The sequence below is a fragment of the Sesamum indicum genome, linkage group LG1 (genome assembly GCF_000512975.1).
Source record: "Sesamum indicum cultivar Zhongzhi No. 13 linkage group LG1, S_indicum_v1.0, whole genome shotgun sequence".
Classification (NCBI taxonomy): domain Eukaryota; kingdom Viridiplantae; phylum Streptophyta; class Magnoliopsida; order Lamiales; family Pedaliaceae; genus Sesamum; species Sesamum indicum.
Window position 1 is genome coordinate 16,829,766 of NC_026145.1, and position 22,286 is coordinate 16,852,051.

A 22,286-nucleotide genomic window follows, 5' to 3' on the forward strand; every position below is an offset into this window, starting at 1 on the left:
CTTTCCTTCTGTAGTTTTCTACAGGGACCAAGGATACAGTGGAGGGATGAACTGGCAGAAATGGCGTCCTTTGTGTCCCGAAATTACCCCTCCCACCCCTCACCAGAAACAACGCAGTGTCGGGGTGAATTAGGAACTTAACGCCAGCAGCTTCTGTTGTCCTGGTTTTCGAAACTGAATCTGACGACACGAGATAATGAGAAAAGGGTTTTGTTTTTGTTTTTTAAAATATCGAGATGGAATGGACGGGGTGGATCGCTCACGGGGAAGGAGAATGGACGGCGAAGATGAGGGCCTTGGCTTGGGGTTTGTTTGGATGTGGTTATTAAATAACGGTTAAATGAGTGTTTGGGGGTGTGGGGGGAGCTTATGAACCAATGGGTTCTTATTGATTGACTGTCCCTTTCTGTTGGCAGAGGTTAAAAAAGAAAAGTTAAAAAGCACGAGAGATTGACAACAAATATAAAGTAGTAAAAGGTACTACTACTACTGGCGTGTGGTGTTTGAGGACTCTTTGGTCAATTCACTTGGGTTTGTTGCCTCTGCTTTAATGGCATTTTTGTACTTTCTCAACCCCATAATTGTTATTACATATTTTATTTATTTTTAATGATTTTTTATGTGATTGTTTTTGTTAAAATAAACATTCCAATAATATCCAATCTTATTACCACAATGGACCAAGACATACGCCTCAAGACCATATATCACGACTAGGACATGTAGGTCATTTATGAAATACTTATAAATTATTCATCAATGCAATTCTTATTAGTTGACAGAAAAAAAAAAAAAAAGTCAAACTCATAATTCTCTGATTGAATTGACTTGTCCTTGCTGCTTGATCCAACAAACATTGAGATTCATTGCTTTATCTTTTTTATTTTTACTAAATATATGTTTTAATTTAAAATTATTGACGTAGTCAATTAATTCAAAAAAAAAATCTTTTTTGTTTAATTCAACCAATTTTATAAAGTAAAATTATCTCTTTCAATATATTTTTATTTTTAATTCGTTCATATAAATTACTTGAATAACCTACTGAAAGCATTTCCATTACAAAAATACTATAAGGATTTTTCGAAATGAAAAGTCGATGGAGAGAGTGTTTTAATTTAAAGAATATTTTTATTAGTTGATCGAATATAAATCTTTTCAAATGATTTTTTAGTACTATTTTTTCTTAAAAAGTAGTTAATTGGTTTATTTTGGCAGAAAAATGCTGTGAATGAAACTTTACTCATTGTACGAGGCGTTTAAACACTTATGTCTAATGACTACAACTTGGAATACTAAGTATATGGTATGTGTATTATTATGGTATGTTGGGGATATTAAAGTTGTCTTTGTTATGATTATTCACATGAGAGAAATTGGGCACGACACACTTTTTACTAATTTTAGTAAGATATTACATACTACACATTTGGTACTTAATTTGGAAATATATCGTACATTAATTACATATATTCTTTCTCCAAAGTAATTACGTTGAGAAATTAATTAGTGAGCAATTATATGATTTTTCAAATAAAAAAAATGGATTTGTTTTTGGGGTTATCTCGTTTGAACTTACACAGACACACACATACATACATAATGTCTTTCCCAAAGAAGATAATGTCTTGTAAGAAAAGAAAAAAGTTAAAAAGATTAAAGCTTTTTCAACCTCCAAATCTCCTTTTACCTTTTACCCTTTAACAACCCCCCCTCCACTATTTTTTTAAGAGATAATTATATTTACACTTCATGATTTTTAATTTATTTATAAAAATTATCGTTGTTTATTTTATATAATTATATAAATTATTCCTGATAATAAAAAAATAAAAATAATTTTTGTAATATTATTAAAAAAATAAGAATAATTTGTATAAACTGATAAGAGAGAAGGAGGTGTAGAAGTAATTATTATATATATATATAAATATATTGAAATTGTGCATGTATAAGCGCATTGACTGTTCTGCCCTCATATCATAGTTTCATTGTAATTACATGGATTCATGATTTTTGTTCAATTTTCGTGTGATTGGTATGCTGCCAAGTGCCTGATTGTTTTCTTCAAAAAAGAAAGGAAAAGCTGCCAAGTTCAGTGCATTTTCCGTCGATCATGCCATGATATTGTTCCTCAATTTCACAATTTCATATTAATATATGTTGTAGTAAATAAAACAGAAGACAAAAAGCTAAATTCCGGCTATGATTCTTTTGCAGCGCTGGATTTGAATCCAATTTTATATATTCATCAAAGGAGATTTAATCGAAATTAGATCCGTATGTTTTTTAATAATAATATCTTCTTTTTAATGTTTTATTTGAAAGTATTTTGATTTGCAGTAGTAAATGATATAATGTACAATATTTATCCAAAAAAAAAGAAAAAAACAGACCCCAATTAAACATATATTACAATGTTCTTTTTTAAAACACGAATAAGAAAAAAATAAAAATTAGGGAAACAAGCTAATCAAGAAATAATTTATTTATTTTTAATATATTTATTGATTTAAAAGAACGATGTATTGAATTAATATTTTGATTTAAACGTAACGAATGATGTAGTAATTAATTGAATTATATTAAGAAAAAACACAAAACAAGCACTTTGGAAAATTGGTCCCTGAGAGAATTAATGTTGGCAATTATGGTTCTTAATCAGGATGGATCAGCTAATTTCCAATATTAGGGTTAGCTAATTAATGATTTAATTAAGTAAACACGATTGTTGGAATGCATGGGTTTGAATGTAAGGATTAAGCAGAAAATTGAAAGGCCCGATGAAGTAGTGCAGAGGGTGTGAAAAGTGAGAAAGTATCGACCAAAAGAATGGTAAAGAGTCTTGAAAAGCCAAAAAACTTCAAATTTTGAGGTTGTCTGGATCTTCATACAAAAGCTGTTCCCCTCATTGCCATATACTATATAGTACGTACCGTCTTGCCCCTTCCCAAATTTGTTTCTTTTTTTTTTAAATAATAATAAATATGTTTTGAAATAAATTAAGTATGCAAGTATTTCAAAAACTATATATTGTGTTATATTTAATTTTTGAATTGCTTGGTTTGGAAGCACTATTAAAAAAATTACTATTATCTACACTTGTAATGGCTATCCATTAAAAGCCATAATAAATAACTATAATTAATTATGATTATATAAAATCAATACAAAAATTTAATTAATCGACCATGAACTATATTTTTTTGTCATGAAAAATATTTTAACTATACTCGTAAAACTAATTGTTTGCGTTAATTTTATGATGAATTTTACATTGATGTAACACCGAAATCATTTAATTTTTTTTTCTTTCAAATTCAAATTTTTCGGTTCAAACGGAACTTAAGAGAAATAAATATTTAGGAAATATTTTTTCTTCACTTGAGATGACATTACTTTATACTTTATTGTCTGATCCTTTTCTTTTTCTCTTTTATTTTCTATATCAAGATTCAAACACAGCGTAATTAAGGGACAGATCTAATAAATATTAATTTGTGAACATGAATGGACACAATGAGAGAATTTATTGAAAATGGCATTATTCATGTTTTGCCTTAATCATAATTAACGTTTTTCTGTAATATATAATATAAGCTCTAAAACCAATTATTGCTTAGCAAGAAAAGACTCAAAACATTCTAATTAATTACACTGCATGTAGCTATATGTATATATATATATAATATAAAAGATGATTAATAATCATAGTACAGAATTAATCAGTAGTAGTTATCAATTAATGACACTTGCGTATTAAAAAAACGTAGACAGATTAGAAAATTGAAATATTTATGAGGATGTAAAAATAAAAAAATGAGGATGGGGTCTGGTATTGTTGTATTGTCGAGACAAGGTTGAAAATTGTGGGTGTGTTTGTGTGAAAGAAGAGAGGACATGCTTAGGTTTCACAACATTAATTTAGGACAATGTATGATTTAATTTGATTTGGCATTGCCCTTTGCCCTTTGCCCTTTGCTCCCCGCCCCAACACCTAAACCCTTTTCTTAATTTATTTGCTTCCTCCATGTGATTACCTTCTTCCTTGGGTGAAGTGGAAAACTCTTTCCAACTCAACTCCTCTTTACTTGCCCCCTATACTCACAAACCCTTGTCTTTCTTTTCTATACATACATTATAATATATATATATAATCACCTCTCTCTCTCTCTTGTGTCACACACACACACACACACACACACACACACACTAGCTATTAATTCCTTTTATGATCTAATGGCTAAAGAAGGATGATTGCATGTTCTTTACTCTGTTCTCAAGAAAACCCCACTTTTCAAGCAAATACATGAGTTCTTATATGAAAAGTGCATTACACTTGATATAAAATTAATATACAATTCAAGAAAAATGATCAAATATTTTACAAGAACAGTAATATATATATATATATATATATATGCTTGTTGCATGGTTAATTGAACATCATGAATTTTAATTTAAACAAAGATTTTGTGCACATGTTAATGAATCCAAGAAAGAGGTCTCTCTGAACATGCAGACAATACCCCGGCCTTAGTTGGTCCCAAGATCATCTTAATTTATAACACAATAATTTCGGAACAATTGGTGTTGTTTTTCTTACCGGCACCCATGATTAGGGGACACTAAAATATCGAGTGCGTTCCTACAGCCCCACCACCACTTCGCCCTAAGCTACTCTTAACGCACATGTATATGATAACATACATAATGTTCATGAATGTTAGCAAAAACAAATTAAATTTTATATATATGTTAGAGGTTGAATTAAAATTCAGGAATTAGGCAAGTGGATGAGTAAAAAGACAAGAGAAAGAGAGAAGAAATCTTGCAAACTGGGTGGCCGCCGCATGATGATGATGATGATAAGGATATCCATCAAAGATCACGGGATCAATTAAATTCAATCAAAGTAACTAGGAGGAAATATGATAACAATGTTAAAGAAATGAAATGTGTCTTACGATCATGCTACAAATTCACCTACATTTTTCAATACAATTATTGTACGTATAGGGTTTGACATTTTTCATGCAATGTATTTGATTTGGAATCTAAGGGCGGTTTGGTTTCCATTTTCTTTTTTTTAATTAAATCTCAATCTTGATTGATCAAATCATGCCATGGCTCTTAATTACCATATGCATTTTCAATCTCTCCTTGAATTAAAATGTGTTCACATATAAAATCCAGCTAACTGAATTAATTGTAATAATTTAAAAACAAAATTTAAAAAAAGCGAATAGCGTGAATAATGTCTAGTTTAGTTGACGAAATTGATGTCCCACCAATATGTGGGTATTAATCTATTTTTTAAATAATTTTTATAGTTTACTGAGTAGTACCTGTTGGTTAACTATACATATTAATATATTTATAATTAGCGTATATTGATTATTGATGATTGAAATTTATGATTTAATTGTAATTGCTTTACAAAACATCGCATTCGTCAATAAATTTTATTTTTTGAAAAAAGAATATATACTCCCGACAGGTTATTCTATAATTTCCATTTATCATTGGTTGTGGCCATTTGCGTTTTTGTATGGGATGAATGGATGAACGGTCCAACTAAATTATTTATGAAATAGAATAAATTTAATAGAATTTAGGAAGTATTTATTTCGATGAATTAAATGATGGATAAAGAATTGTGATATATTTAGTTTATTCTGAAATGTGTTAACCCATCTGGTCTGGCCCATTTTTTTGATGATTCAAAGATAAAATTGTTAAGGCCCAAATTGGTAGAAAATTCGACAACTGATGACCACACTTTTTCTGTAGAAAGAACGGGCTCAGTGCACATATACAGTCATATGGGCTGCACAAGCTTGGTGGTATTGGTTGGGCGGTCCACTTAAGTGGAACCCACATGGCCCAACGCCCAGATTGGAATAGAATAGGGGCGTGGACTTTGAGTAGCAATTCCTAATTCTTGAGTTGATTGATGGTGAATGGTGAAGAAGGTAAATAAATGAACATCTCTAAAGTGGGGCGGGGACAAGGGTAGATGTGGGTTCCAAGAATGCTGGACTTTAACAAGGCATGCAAAATTAGGAGTTGGAGTTGGAGTTGGAGTTGGAGTTTGAGTCCCACCCCACCCGCCTCGATACTCTATACCCATTTATACTGTCACGCCGTCGACGCTCAAATCCACCATCCCAACCCTTTATAATTAATATCATCAGCTTCAACAAATTAGCTATATATATATATATTTATACATGCAGCTTCTTTAATTTATGACAACAAAATATATTAATTAATTTTTTTTTAATATTTTTATGATGTCTCGAGTTATTTGACAGATACATATGAATTTGGGTATGTATATCATTTTTGTTTGTGATAAAGGTCTAATTAAATTAAAAGAACGACGATATAATTTGTAAACGAGTTACTATTAATTAAATATTGATTGTTGTATGCAAGAGCGTAATTAAATTTGATCACTTGCATGTACATCACATTGATAACATTGTAGTATTTTCAATTACTTTGTCGTATGCATGATCAGCACATGAAATTTGAATTTGATTGCAATGATTATTAACTATCTTTCTTTGTAACTATATAATATATAAACATGTATATATATGTACGTATACTCACTCCTTCCACTGTTTCGATCTATCTATAATCTATCCATAGTCATAGACGACGGGTGAAGAGGGTTGGACCTTATTTGGCAGGAGGACAAGCGGGGCTACAATTACGTGGCAAGTTGAGTCACATGGGCTGGTGCCACGTGGCATGTGAGACCGTTATTGGTGGTTTAGGGCACTCACCTATGTCCCCTGCAAGACCTACAAGAAAGGTTAAACCACGCGGACCCTGTCTACTGTCTCCCCTTCCCTTTCCGAAACCCTCTTCTCTTTACGCATTTTAAAACCCCCACGTAATTTCCTGTCGGATCATTTCTTTCTAATTAACCCCATGTGTTTGAGCACAAATTCAACCTTATGTTGAAAAAATCTCTTATTTAAATTCAGTACTGTACAAGTACATTTTAAACTAGCTATAAATTGCATATGTATACATATAGCGAATTAGTTTTCTGGAAAAAGGTCAAATATAACCAAATATTGAGTTCATCGTGATGTCAAATGTATTAAGATTGAGAGGTCTTGTCATGTTCGAATATGAGTGTGTACGTACTTCAGAAAAAAAAAAAAAATACTATTTCAACCATAATAATAAGATTAAATTAATAGTAATCTTGGACAAACTTTTATTTGGAAGAAGTTAAATGTTATTTGAAAATGTTCCCAAGTAAAATTGACATAAACTTCCTGATTTCTGGAGTATGTACGAGAAAAGCACAAGAACATTGACTTGCTAATTTGATTAATTAATTAGGATCATGCATTTTCCCATCTGTCATCCATACAAGTAAGGCAACTAATTGGGAATTACACATAGTTACCAACACAGCTAGCTAGCTGTTTGATAATCTTAAAAAGGTTTCTCACTTTTTGCCTTTTTCCCACATTAAAAATAGCACTAAATCTAGATTTTCAACCGCACATGGTGTGGGAAAAGCTACAACATAGAAATTCATTCCACACACGAAGACAAGGAAATAAGGGTTCCTCGGTGGAAACAAAATCGGACAATGGCTCTTCCTTTCTTGCACCTTCTCTTCTTCTTTAATCTTAATTATTACCTTCCTTCTTCCATACTAGCAATATTGACATACTATAGCTGAGGATCAAATTAAAGGGGAAAAACTCTTCTCTACTTCACTTCATCAGCAAAAGGGTTTTTATTTTTGGGTGACAATTGATGGAGATATGAAGGGGACATATAGAAGGCCACCCATATCTACATTTCCCATATTGTTCCTCTCTCAACCCATACATTTGCATGTTCTGTCCGAAAATCTACATTAAATGCTCCCTTTCTTCCATTTGGTACAAATACTAGCTACTACCACCATTATTGTTATTAACTATATCCATCGACATCCCGAAATCAATCTTGAGTAGAACATTTATCGAGTTTTGTTGCGCTGGATCGCATTGGTTCAACAATAACTGATGCAAATGTCGATCGTCGTATCGTGTCTGGTTCTGGTGCTTCTATGTTTTTCATTGACTGCATGTAATGGTCGGAGCCTTGGAGTGGTTAAGGATGAGAAGGCAACTGCAGCAAAAGAATTTCAGCTCTCAGTTACCAAGGTTAGTAAATGGAACATATATATGTACTTGTTTAAATTAATAAGCTCTAATGTACATATATATCGTTGACCATTAATGTGGGCTTACTGTATGCAGAAAAACGATAAGGTGGAATCAGCTAGGGTTTCCATACAGCCTGGTGAGGTGAAATCTTCATTACCAGATGCATCCAAGAATGCAATGAGATTTGAGGAAATTAAGACCACCAGTGAATCAAATGAGCCCGGAAAGCGGATTCAGGCAAAAGGCGAAGGTACCACACAGAATGATTCTTCTCTAGCTACTGATCATGTTTCTTGGAGGGTGCCTCACAAGAAGAGAGGAGAGCAAGAACCAGGGTTTAACTTGGACTATTTGCCGCCAAAAACGCATCCTCCCGTCCACAACTGATCGATCCTGCTGACATTCTTCATCGATTCCTTGATCATCATCATATGGTCCTTAGTTTCTGCATCTGATCAGGGTAACTAATTTTATGTGTTAGTTTTCCACGACACTGTTTAAAATTTAGAAAGGGCCAGTACTTTTATGTATTGACAGAGATGATCGATGATCGATCAAGAAGTTGGAGATGCCCTATCCTAGGTAGAATGATCAACTCAAGAGCATGCTTATGATCTTGATCAGTTACATGGAATGGCGCTGAGTTAAAATGTAAGATGTCTCTCTAAGACAATTTTCACAAATATATAATATATAGTAAAACAATACTAGAAGTAAACATGAATCCCTTATCATGCCTGTTAATGTATATTTTAGGATGTCTTTTTGAAGACATGATCACAAGCATTTTTGCAGCTTATGTTTCATTCCAATTAATTTCTCTCCCTCTTCCTGGACACATATGATCAGTCATTCTACAATGTTGAGCTCGTACATGTAAGAAAATTAAAGTCAAACATGCGTTATTCATAGACGTTATTATCATCTATCATATGTGATTTTTCTGCTATATGTGTACATAGACAATTTTTCCATCTGAAACTACTCTTTTTGTTTTATTTAAGGTTTTGATCAGAACATACATTGTTCTTGCTAAATTACTCATCGGGCACCACAGGATCATGAATCTTTGAACAGCTTAATTTGTACCAACAAAAAAACAAGTATCTAACGAATGATCGATAATATGTTTAATGAGATGGTTCCTCATAAATAAGAATTGGAATGTCTGTGCGGATTCTTGCTTTTCAGTTGATGGCAGTTATTAAGGTTTGGAAATGGGTACTACGTACCACATGGTGTTTGGTAGTTTCTGTTGCCCGCATTTATTTCTTTTGTCGTCCACCGCGTCCATACTACTCTTTGATCTTTTATTTTATAGTTTAAGGCCAAGTTTTTTGTTTCTTATCATACTTAAACCAAATGAAATTATAATTTTTAATCCCACAACATTAAAAAAAAATAGCATTTTCGGTTCAATGGCATATTTCCCTTAGATATTTTATGCAAAAAGCTACTTCAGACTGAGCAACTAAATTAAGGGACCAAAAGTGTTATTTTTTTAAAATTAAGGAATCAAGTGAAAAGTGAAAATCCCATAACCACTAAGACCAAAGTATAAAAACCCTAAATTATAGAATAAAAATACTACTTCCCCAAAATCGTATGTTGTAAGTTGGCAAATCAATTTGACAAGTATGAATGTGTTTTTTTATAGTTAGATCCGATTGTTGTATTCTTTTTAACTTCCTATAGTCCAATTTAAATATTTTTGAAAGCTCGTATAATAAATCATCCTATTTAATCGTTACGTCATAATTTATGTGAAGGAGAATACATAAATAATTGTTGTTCGAACTTTAAATTGTTAATTAAATTAATATCAAAATATAATTTGACATAATATATATATATATAAACATAAACATTGTATATATAATAGTTATTTTTTTAAAAAAATAAGCTTTAAATTTCTATAATCTCAAACGTTAGACTCTCACGCTTTGTTTCCACTCTTATTCTTGCATCAACGCTTGTTCTCGTTTTATGTGACTTAGCTCATATATGACACACACACTCAAAATAATCAATTAAATATGAACTACTAAGAAACGATGGAACGTACACTATATTCCTTACTTGTGTCAAAATAAAATGAAAAAGACAGATCCTATATTAATCTCATATATATAGTTACTTTTATTGCCAAAACAAATTAAAGTAATAATATGTCGGATACGATATTGCTGGCCTTGTAATTAACGATATATATCAATCTCAAATCAAACAAAACAAGACACAAGATGAAGCAATCCAATGCTGCTTCCACTGTTGGTAAAATACTATTAATTAAACGCATGCACCCCTTTTAATGTAAAATAATGAGATCAAATCCTCCTCTTCTCAGATCCCAAAACTTAGGTTATTCAGTAATATAAGAATTCTAGTGGTGTATCACCAATTGTTCAACAATCCTTCTCTTTGTCAAACAATTTTTTATCATCACATCACACACCCACACACACACAAGAAAAAGAAAAATGAATTTGCACTTTATATTGATGATGATTTAGTTTAATGGTTAATTAGGTTAAGGTCTCGTGAATAAAATTAAGGTTATGAATTCGTATTCTACCAAATATTGTCTCACTTTATATGAGTGTTTGTTTCACTTCATGTGACTTATTATAATAATTGTTTATCTTTATTGGTAATATTGATATATTGACTGAATTGATACATCGAAATGAGTTAATTCCACCTCTTTGCATTAAAATTCTTTATCTATAGAAATTGATGGAAAATCAAAATTTAGAGCAAGTATAATAAGCTTTTTAAGTTGGGGTTTATGTCTAGGTCTTTCAAGTACTCCACAACTACAAACTCGACCATAACAACATCATAAGGCTTCTTGTTATAATTTTTCGATACATAAATGAACAAAAAAATCAAAATGAGAAGTTGGATAGGATACTAGAGATAGCAAAAGGTGTACCTAAGATCTAAAGGACGTATATTTATAAATAAATTGAGTTGTACAATTTCAAGTGAACTCATCAATTCAATTTTAGTTAGACAATTATGGAGATTACATACATCAACAGGTTCTATTGGGTTGGTTTAGATCAAATGATCCAGACATAGAACACGTGGGTCCAAGATCATTTATATTAGGGACAATTATAGTTAAATTTCTTGACTTATGATCTATTTATATAAATTATTCATATATTTACGTAATTACAAAAACCATCGCTGGTAGTGAAAAAATAAAGGTATTTGTATAATGTTATTACCATTTATGACGGATGTATGTATAATTTTTTAAAAACTATAAGTGACTTATGATGGTGTATATATAAATTTTTAAAGATAGAAATAATTTACATAAATATATGTTAGAAGGGAGTGTAGATATAATTACCCCATACTATTAAAGTCATTGTTGGGTTTTTTTCCCCATAATTTTAGGGAAGTTAGCTGTGGTCCCCATATCAAAATGCTTAACAAAATGAAAATTAACCAATTAAAGAATTCATGTATGGTTTATAGGAAAATCATAATGATAAGTTTATTTGTGAATTTTAAAAGTCAGCATCAGTCTTAGAAAATCAAAGTGATAAAATCATCAAATAGCGAGTCTCATCCGGGCCACTATATTTGAGACCTAGGAAGCGCTACTTATCAACACGCGATTTCACTTTAATCGGCCTGGCTCCCAGTACTCTCGCTCTCTCTCTCTCTCTCTCTCACACACACACACACAAGCCTAGAGCAGGCGGGAGAGAGTGTGGGAGAGCGATGGATGTGAAAGAAGCGGGAACATCGCTTGATTCTCTGGTTTCCTCATTCAACACTCGTATTGCCGAGCTTCAGCAGCTCGTCATTGCTCGCAACAGTTAAAAAATAGTTTCTCTGTTTAGTTTTCCTGTTCGAATTTTCAAATTGCCTTACCCGGGAAAGAATTAGAATTCAAATTATATCCATTTTTTCTAAGGTATTTCTTTTATTCGCTGAAATTGTACAGTGTATCCGGCCAGCAGCATCAGCGATTTATCGGCGATAGATGCTGCGTTAAAGGGCATGGAGCTTCAGGTCCAAAATATAAAGAATAGATTGCGTGATGAAACTCGAGCTATCCCTAAGGCCAAAGTAAATCTCATTGTTATCCATGATTTCTTCGTTGTTTGTCTTTTGATACTTTTATTTCAGGTGTGGATTTGTGGGAAGTATTTGAAGTTGAACATGTGGGTGAAATGGTTGACAATAAGCAGATTTAATTTATTTTTTTCTTTTTCGTTAGTATATTGAAGGATTCTGTGAAAGTTTTTTTGGTCAGATCCTTTGTTTTTAACTTTGATATAAGCATAAAATTTCATTTGAAATTGCGTTACCGAGATTTCTAAACAGGCGACACCATAAGGGTTGCTGACGACAACTTTGATTGACTGTCAAATTAAAATGTGAGAATCACATGCATTTAGTTGACAAACTACTCAACTTTCTGCTGATGTTTTATAATGTTTTTTAGGTAGTTGATAGAAAGCAAGCTACAAATATGTCTGTAGCCAATAATTTAAGTAAAAGATTGTTACTGCAAATACTATGTACTGGAGCACAAACTTGTATCTGTTGTAAAAAGTTCTTGCAATAACAAGTACAGAAGAATAAACTCATTCAGTAACTGATTTGTGCATTGTGATCGTAGAAATTAATTGAGGCAGCACTGCAGCAACAAAAGAAATTGGAGACTATTTCTGCTTGCATTCCATCGTGCATACCTGAAAGGCTTATTCATTTGAATCAGGATGCTAACAAATGGTGATGCCTATTTAGATGCTCAACTACTTTTTTGTTCGAATTTGGTGTTCAATCTATGTTAACTGAATCTTTCTCTTTATCTATTAGTTTCAATGTGCAAAGGGAAGAGCATAAGCAAGAACCAGGATTTGATTCTTCAAAGCCTGAGGAGCCTGCAGGCCCTGCACCTAGAGTAAGGAATCTCTCTCTCATCATACTACATCCTTTTGTCTGTGTTCTACACAAATCGGTTTTTCTTCAACGTCTTTGTTTGTGCCAGGCCATGGAACTAGCATAATCTCTTGATTACAACTTCAATGTGCTCAATTAGCCTGTAAACATCTTAGGTTTGTTTCAATATTTTTAGCTTGAGATTCATGAGTTTCCCAAAATATGCAGTTTATTGCTTAGCAGTTATTGAGGCCAACAAGTGTCTTTTACCATGTCCGAGGAAAGAAGAGAGCGTAAGCAGACAACAAAAGCTGGATGATGCTACCTAAATCATTAATCTAAAGATTTTACTTTAGCTTATTTTGAAACCATTGGATTGAATCCTCACTCGATCAGGCTTCAATCTTATAGATCATTCTAATGAATGTGAACCCTGCAGTAATTTCTTTCACTGATGATTGAGAACCAATTGCGTACAGAACATCAAAGACATGCATGGCTGGTAGATATCTGTCCATTGTTTACCAGATTATCACATTAGTAGAGTCCCTCTGTATCTATTTACAGTCTCTTAGATAAGTCTCTGTTTGTCGATTTCAAGTTATTATACAGGATAGATTTTGGCAGTTTCTTAAGCGCTACGTACTTTGCTACAATAGAATATATTAGATGAATGCTAGAGTAAGGATGCAGTAAAAAAGTTAGTTTGCATGGGATGTTTACAGAATGAAGTTTTATGTTGTTTGGATTTTTCTCTTCTCTATTCCAGGAGAAGAAGGGTCGAGCCCCTCCTCCAATGTGGTATGTCACTGGGGACGAGCTGAATTCTGTGCCCTCGTAAGTGAATTGCATTTAGGTGCCCAATAGTCTAGCCGATCCACTTAAGTGTTTTTTACATTGCATGTGTTCTTTTAAACTAGTAGGTCTAAGATGAGGAAACTGTAGGTACATGAAACAAAGACTCACATTGGATAAGGTGAATGCTGCAATAGGTGACATGGCAGCATATGCTGAAGCAAATGCGCAGCTTATCGCAGCACCAAGAAAAAAGGTTGATTTTACTCATGATTTTATTTCCCTTTTCCTGTCACTTAATAATCCATCTATACTGACTCCTCTTCCTTTATTTTTTTCCAAATGGTTAAGCTGGCAGAGACTAACTTGGACAAGGCTCTGGTATGTGTATTCTCTCTCAGAGGTTTACTTTTTGTTTCTCATTGTTGCTTATATGAGATCCTTATACCCTTTTAATTCTTTGTTGTGGTGGAATTGCTTAAACTTGTAATATATGTTATTGCTTCATTTTCGGGTATGAAGGGTAGTAACATGTTACATGTGCAGGAATTAAGAGAGATTGCAACGACAGATGGAGTGAAGGGGAAACACTTTTTTCTAGAAACAGATATTAAAGGGCCTTCTCTTAAACTCGACAACACGGGAAGAGCACTACTAACGGTTAGTAGTTCTTATTTCTTTGGGGGAATAGTCTGAGGGATTTTATGATACAAAAAGAGATACATATACAAACATGATCTATCTACATATACAAAGAGCTATTTGTTTGTCCTGCTAAGTTAAATACCAGTTCAAAACACAAGCTCATTTTCTAGTTTTTAGGTAACATCCTGGAGAGTGGTATATCTTAGTGGATTGATAATAGTGAAAGTTCAATTCAGTACTTTTTGTGCTGTTGGTACTTGACCTTTAAACATCGGCATATGGTTTGAAGGATCTAATTTACATTGTTGTCTTGCCATGCCAGGTCCTTCGGCATCTGGGTCGGATAAGTGAGACTCGAATTGGGCATCACCGTGTCATCATCCTATTGAGGCCTTAGCAAAAGATTTATCTCAAAATGGCCATTATGACTTATCTTGCTGTAGAATACATCTCCAAAGAACAATTATGTTAAGCATCATCTTAGATTGCCGCAAGTGATGTACATTCATTCATGGAATGACTCAGATATGTCTGCCTTTTGATCTCTCCTGTATTTTCCTTCTTCCAAATTGCTATCTACAATAGACTTTCTAAGGTAACATCCTTCTTTATCCATATCAGTGTCCTTACAGCACCCTTACCCGCCAGTTTACAGTTATAACTAGATTCATTATTTCAAGTACATTTATTACACTATATTAAATATCACAAACCCCAACTTGTCGTTGAATTAATGTGCTGAACATACTTCCTGGACCATTCTTTATTCAAACTTATTGAATACAAGTAGCATCAAAATCAAAAGTACATTACAAGACAGTCAAATAACATGTGCAGGAAACAAATCCTTATGATCAGCAAACAAATCCTTCAGGCACCTTCTTGCCGCATGAGTTGATAAGCAAACTTAATGCGACTGGTATTTCAACTTTTATGACTCCTAGAACATTGGCCTTTATTGCGGTGCACAAGCACAATGCAGCCTCAAGGTCAGCCAGCCCCTCCACAAGGGCACAACATTTGGTGCTCGGCTTCACCCCGACAACCTCATGGACCAATCCAAGCCAGTCGCCACAAACGCCGAACTTAAGGGTGTCTTTGGGGCACTTAACAGGCTTTGTCGGGGTGGTGGACGGAGGCAACGGAGTGCTCTTTGGCGGGCATGGCACATAATGGGATGAGACACAAGTGAAGAAGATGAAGTTAAGGATAATGAGAGCAGAAATTTGATACACACCTGCCATTTCTTGGTTAAAGATTCCAGATTTTTAGAACTATAAACTCGGTTTTATACAGACATATTTGTTGAATTTGTGAACGGTTCTTGACCATGGGCAGTATAGTTGCAAGATTTTCATCTAGTGGTTGGAGTGGGTTCAATCAAGTTAGATTCTTGTGTCATAACTATTCACCACTCGTACGTGTATGTATATTGGGTGATCTTTGGCAATATATGGATTTGATCACATGTTCTGATTTTGGGTCTGATTCTTGCTGGTTTGGTTGCTGGGCTGCGAGGGATCGTTCTGGGTAATAGTGTACCCAATTGTTTACTTTACACAAATTTTCTATCTAAATCTCAGCCTTTGAGAATAAATATAGAGAAACAAATTAGGGCATAATTATTAATAGCCTCCCGTTATTTGAAAAATTACTAATATCCCCCTAATGTTAATGGTCGTCTAACAATTAGTACAATCCATTTGGTTTTTATCCATTTTCATAGTGAACGGACCAAAATGCCTTTATGGATTAAAAATTATAATTTTATTTATTTTTTGATAAAATTATTTTTTTATGAACTAAGTGGATAATTTTTTAAAAAAAATCATCTATTCCGTTTATTTTTTTTTATAAATTTTTAATTTTAGAAAAAAATACAGTAAGAGCATAGTTGATAATTTCATACATCCATTCAAGGATTACATAATTTTATCAAAAATATTCATAACTTTTCAAATAACAAAGAGTTTTCATAATTATATCAAATTTTAGGAGAGACCATTGTAATTTACTTATCCATTAATATACGAGACTTTCTTTAAAGCAAGTAGATTTTTTTCTAAAGCAGCCACCACATGGTACCAAATTTTATTTTATTTTATTTTTGGTTATATGTGTAAGCAATCAGTCACCACACCATTCCAATTAATAGTTAACCCCACAACATCGTGTTAAACTATTCTACTGCAAGCAAAATATCATAAATCAATGGCACCACCACTAAAGGTGGCGGTGATCGGAGCCGGCGTGGCGGGGCTAACCGCCGCCCGGGCGCTCAAAGAGGAAGGCCTTCAAGTATCCGTCTACGAGAAATCGGACCGACTCGGTGGCACGTGGGTGTACGATCCTCGGGTGGAGTCGGATCCATTAGGCCTCGATCCGGATAGAGAAGTTGTTCATGGCAGCCTGTACCCTTCACTTCGAACTAACATTCCTAGGCAACTCATGGGATTTTCGGACTACCCATTTGGCAGTAGGAAAAATGGTGATTCGAGGACTTTTCCGGGTCATGAAGAGGTGCTCAATTTTCTGATCGAATTTGCTGAGGAATTCGGACTTGTTGAGCTGATAAGGTTCAATACTGAGGTGGTTCGGGTGGAGCGGGTAGGGTCGAGGAACGATGAATGGGTTGTTGAGTTCAGGACGGGCCAATCGGACTCCGAGGAGGTATTTGATGCCGTAGTGGTTTGTAATGGGCACCATACTCAACCCAGATTGGCTCATCTTCCAGGTACCACCTCTACTTGATTATATACAGTGAAATTGCACTCTGCACCCCGGAATAAGGTAACTTAGCACTTTTCATCCTCTCACATATAAAAGAACAACACTTTCCATTCTAAAAGGTCATTACTTGGGCAAATTGTACCATAGATTAAAATATGGAGCTAAAATTACAGTTGGAAGTATAACATTATAAGGGCAAAATCGTCAAAAAAATTCCACGGGTCATTTTATAGTGTTTCTTTTCCTGAAACCCCTTCAAATATCTTTATTTTGCTTTTCATTTTCTTCACTTTTTTAAGGAAGAAATAATAAACAGTGTTTCATTTACTCTTCTAAAAGAGTGTTATAAATGGAGAAATAATGATACTCATTGGGATTTTATAAGGAAAAAGAAAATACCAAATTGACCTCAATAGATAAGTGACTTGAAAGTATAGATTTTATGACGATTCAGCCCTTATAAGGTTGTCTTCTACTTTGAAATATGTTGTTGGCCCAAGATTCGCCAAATTAATGATTTTTTAAGGTGCAAAGTGTTTGTTTTAATTTTGTGAGGGTGAAAAGTGCAAAATTACCTTATTTTAAGGGGTGCAAATTGCAATTTAGTCCAATTAACTATGCACGTATAAAGGTTCTTGCAATTTGTTTATTCATTTTTGTGGGTTTTTGAAATTAAAATATTTATGCAAAAGGCATAGAGAAATGGGGTGGAGGAGAGATTCATAGTCACAACTACCGAGGACCTGACCCATTTCAGCATCAGGTAATATTTAAAATATTATGTACGTACAATTATTTTCAAGTTATCTTTAAAATGGGTCAAAATATACCCAATGTTTGTTATCATACAAAAATATTTTATTTGGGTGTTTAACTATTTTAGCATAAATATATATATACACACACATATATATAGAAAAAAGACATGATTTGACAATAAACAGTAATTTTTATCTCTCAAAACACAACATTAAACATACAATACTTATTTTAAATTATATCCGAAAACAAATCCAAACATACATATACTACCTCTAACACATACTTATTTATCTTTGTTTTTATTTTTTTATCTCCATAAAATAAACCAAAACACTTCAAAAATAAATCCAAATACTATGGTATATTTTTTATGTTTGTGGGCGGAGTAGGTTGTGGTGGTGATCGGAGCGGGGCCAAGCGCAATTGATATTTCCGCAGACATTTGCAAGGTAGCAAAAGAAGTTCATCTTTCCTCGAGAAACCCCGACATTCAAATTTCTAAGGTGGATTACGGTGACAACATTTGGCAACATTCCAAGGCGAGCTTTTACTTTATTACCCTTCTATTTCTTTACCAATGAAAATCCTATCCTTTGTTTTTTTCTTATATTAGTTGCAATTCTTATATTTCACTTTATGTGCGCAAATATATTTTGTACAAAAAATTTTAGGAAAAATTATATCTACTCCAAATTAATTATGGTCTATTTAAACAAACAATTCATGCATTTTAAAAAATTACGCATAACATTATTTATACAAATCACACCAAATTTTTTAAAACGTCGACAATATTTATGCAAAAGACAAACGTGTAAATAATCTATAGATCAAGAAGTGTAAATATAAAATCATTTCCAAATTTTGTATATTTAAAAACATATATTTTATGTACATAAATTGCAGGTGGATTGTGTTGATGAACACGGAGTGGTTTTTTTCGAAGATGGGGCTCGTGTTCATGCAGATGTCATCCTTTATTGCACCGGGTACACTCATAATAGGGGGGAAATGCAAGCAACCTCCCTATGATATTGCGAATGAGCAAATTACCCTCTATGAAAAAATAAATAGCAATTTATCCATATATTTTTTAAAATGAAATAATTTATCTCATTATCTAAGGAGATAAATTGTTATATTTTTTCCAGTTAATATGCTATTTTTAATATCCCAATTCCCAAGGGCTAAATTGCTATTCAACCTCGTAATAGATTCAAAGTCTTTTCTCAATTTCCCATTTGTTTGAAAATTATTTTTTTTTAACTTTTAATTTTATTACATTTTATATTTTATTTAATAAATGCAGTTATTATTATAGGTACAATTACCACTTCCCCTTCTTAAGAACAAAGGGGATGGTAACGGTGGATGATAATCGAGTTGGACCTCTCTACAAACATGTCTTCCCTCCAAAACTTGCTCCCAACCTTGCCTTCCTTGGACTCGCATATCGGGTGAGTTGAGTAACAAATCTTGTTTGTAATTTCATAATTTTTATTTGGATCAACTTGTACAATATTAGATTTTATTTTCAAAATAAATTATCAAAACATTTTAGATAAAAAAATAAAAAATAATTTCGTAATTTATATGAACAAAGTTGAAAACCCAAATTAAGAATGTCTATTTTTTAATTTTTTTTTTTTTGTAATAGAGCTTACAAACTGATATATAGTAATATGATGATGGGGTAAAATGAATTAGTGTATGAAAACAGGCAGCAGTGAGTCTGGTGATAGACTTACAAGCAAAATGGGTAGCAAAAGTTATATCTGGAAAGAGCGTTCTGCCATCCCAAGAGGAGATGTTGGCTGATGTTGAGCGGCATTATCAGGATATGGAGGAGAAAGGGATACCCAAACACTACACTCATACCCTTGCTCAACAGGTTTTCCCACTTTCTCCCTACTTCTTCCCTTTTTCCAATTTCCATTTTTAACCTCCTTCAAAATTTAATGGGATTTTGTTTTCCATTAATTAGCTTATTTGATGATTTCAAATGGTAATGAGATTTTGTGATCAGGTGTCGTACGAGTACATGGACTGGCTAGCCAATCAAGCAGGAAAGCCAGAGGTGGACGATGAAACCAAGTTGAAATGTAGGAGTTATTTCAACTTTGTTGCTGAGAATAGCTTATGGAAGGCAAAAGAGTGGGAACCTACCATGGGGATTAAACCACTCAATTGCTGACCCCCCACTACAAAATTCTTTGTTTAAATGAATGATTCATCTACGCATTTAAAAAAAAAAGAAAAAAGAAAGAAAAAAAGAAATGTGCCCATTATGGTACTTTTAATTTCTTCGTGGTGCATTTGGATTGACAAATTTGAATTTATGAATTTCAAATTACAATTATTCGTATACAATGAATCATCACATATACAACAACATTACATAAATAAGGTGAATTGCAATCTGCCTACCTATGTTATATAAAATAGGCAAACAACTTCCTTATAAAAATAAAATAGCAATTTACTCTATGTAATAATTAAAATAAATTATATATTAAATATTAAATAAAACAAAAAATAAAATATTGGCACTCCATTTTATAATCGTTCAAATTATGCTTCTAAAGGTTCATGATGCATATATATTAAATATTAAATAAAACAAAAAAATACATTAGAATTTAGACTAAAAAACAAATGAATCATTAATATCCTAATTTGTAAGGTTGATGCTAACACAGAATCGACGCGTCGTAATAATTAAAGAAAGACAAAGACTGGGTCCGGAAAGCCCCAACTCCAGGGTCAATCACTTGTCATGAAGTTATGCTTCACTAAGATCCCTCGACTTCTATATATCAAAGGGATTAATGAATGTAAGAATGTTAATTCGACTGATACAAGATAATTGGGTATTGTAACAAACAACATCCATGCATAAGATGAAATTTAAATCTATGATCTCTAAAGTCATGGTGCCTTAATTTCGCCAACTAAACTAAACTTCATTAGCATATCATGCCAAAAGTCTTATGGACTTGACCTAGTCATCATGTCAACTAAAAGAAGAGCCTCTAAATTGACACTAAACAAGATTAATAATTAGCATAGTGTATTGGATATGTTCCATGGAATTTCTCTGCCATGATTTCATGGAAATTGCTCTCTAATTATTTCTTTTTTTTTTAATTGTCTTTTGTAATATAAAACATTTAGTTCTAATTAAAGAGTTGACGCTTGAACAAGGGGTTTCGCTTACGTGGGTGTAATGTGATCTCAAAACCTAGCTGTATATAACCACCACTGATCATCGGAGACTAACCCCATCAACATCCTTCTCATATTAAACAAATTGATTGTCTGAAATCCTCCAAGAACAGCAACAAGAGAGAGAGAGAGAGAATGAGTATCATAAGAAGAAGCTTTACATTGATGGCGGGGACGTTGTTGGGAGTATACATTGCGCAGAATTACAGCGTACCCAATGTCAGCAAATTGTTGAAGGCGGGTTTTGTGATGGCGAAGCATGTTGAGGAGACCTACCGCAAACCCAACAAAACCAAAGAAGCTGCTGGTGATATGCAAGAATAACTAATCACCATCCATCCATCATTATCAGTACTGTACTCTGTACGTGTATATATAATTGTATGTTTTGTATATGATACGGTGTATTTTCACACATATATACTGTGTGCGTGTGTCTGTATTTGTATAAATGCATGTTCGTTTCTTGTATTTCTCTATGAGTTTGTTTAATCTGGTTTTGCAGAGATGAGAAAAATGCTCTGATCATTGTCTGGCTCAATCTTGTCATTTTGAAGTAATATATTTTTTTCATGTTTGTAACTGTAGTTTCCACTTTCCAGGGCTGGAATTCTTGAAGTGCTTCGAAATGCCCTTTCAGTTTTAGTAAATTCCGTTATGGCATATGATTTGTAAGTGCATATAATAAAAAGAAAAAATTACCCTTTAAAATATATTATAAATAAATATAAAATATAAAAATTAATATATTACATTAATTAATAAAAAGAAAAAATAATAATAATTAAATTAATATAAATTTTAAAAAATTGAATTAAATTAATAACCGCCGTTCGTAAATGTGGAGGGACTTTTCTTTTTATATTAGTATAGATAAAGTAATTTTCTGATGCTGAAAGTGAGATGCTAATTGTGACCAAATATTCCAATTCTTTTTTCTTTTTTTTTTTTAATTAAAATTCCATTAGAAGGTGTATCGAAAAATTTTCCTAAGCTTAGTTTTCCAAAACAGTGTTATTAATATCT

The 22,286-nt window shown here is 32.8% G+C and overlaps 4 protein-coding genes across 5 annotated transcripts; 3 read left to right on the plus strand and 1 right to left on the minus strand.

Annotated features, from left to right (window-relative positions):
• LOC110012812 lies at window positions 7,775-8,904 on the plus strand. The gene is made up of 2 exons (XM_020697699.1): window positions 7,775-8,189; window positions 8,286-8,904. The coding sequence occupies exons 1-2, from the start codon at window positions 8,049-8,051 to the stop codon at window positions 8,577-8,579; spliced, it is 435 nt and encodes a 144-aa protein (XP_020553358.1). The 5' UTR covers window positions 7,775-8,048; the 3' UTR covers window positions 8,580-8,904.
• LOC105171019 (spindle and kinetochore-associated protein 1 homolog) lies at window positions 11,807-15,087 on the plus strand. Its single transcript, XM_011092015.2, has 9 exons — window positions 11,807-12,030; window positions 12,160-12,284; window positions 12,841-12,953; window positions 13,041-13,125; window positions 13,873-13,940; window positions 14,049-14,154; window positions 14,250-14,279; window positions 14,445-14,558; window positions 14,866-15,087. The coding sequence occupies exons 1-9, from the start codon at window positions 11,934-11,936 to the stop codon at window positions 14,938-14,940; spliced, it is 813 nt and encodes a 270-aa protein (XP_011090317.1). The 5' UTR covers window positions 11,807-11,933; the 3' UTR covers window positions 14,941-15,087.
• On the minus strand, window positions 15,274-15,931 carry LOC105171009 (putative lipid-binding protein At4g00165). Its single transcript, XM_011092004.2, has one exon. The coding sequence runs from the start codon at window positions 15,785-15,787 to the stop codon at window positions 15,398-15,400; it is 390 nt and encodes a 129-aa protein (XP_011090306.1). The 5' UTR covers window positions 15,788-15,931; the 3' UTR covers window positions 15,274-15,397.
• On the plus strand, window positions 16,660-20,348 carry LOC105171031 (flavin-containing monooxygenase FMO GS-OX-like 2). Of its 2 annotated transcripts, none has more exons than XR_002287916.1 (7): window positions 16,660-17,277; window positions 17,966-18,036; window positions 18,425-18,574; window positions 18,942-19,024; window positions 19,357-19,492; window positions 19,743-19,926; window positions 20,062-20,171. XR_002287916.1 is itself a non-coding variant. In XM_011092030.2 (7 exons), exons 1-7 carry the CDS (start codon window positions 16,755-16,757, stop codon window positions 20,227-20,229), a joined length of 1,302 nt encoding a protein of 433 aa, XP_011090332.1. In that variant the 5' UTR covers window positions 16,666-16,754; the 3' UTR covers window positions 20,230-20,348. The 2 variants fall into 2 exon arrangements, 1 of the variants encoding a protein (XP_011090332.1); XM_011092030.2 differs by having other exon boundaries at window positions 16,666-17,277; window positions 19,756-19,926; window positions 20,062-20,348.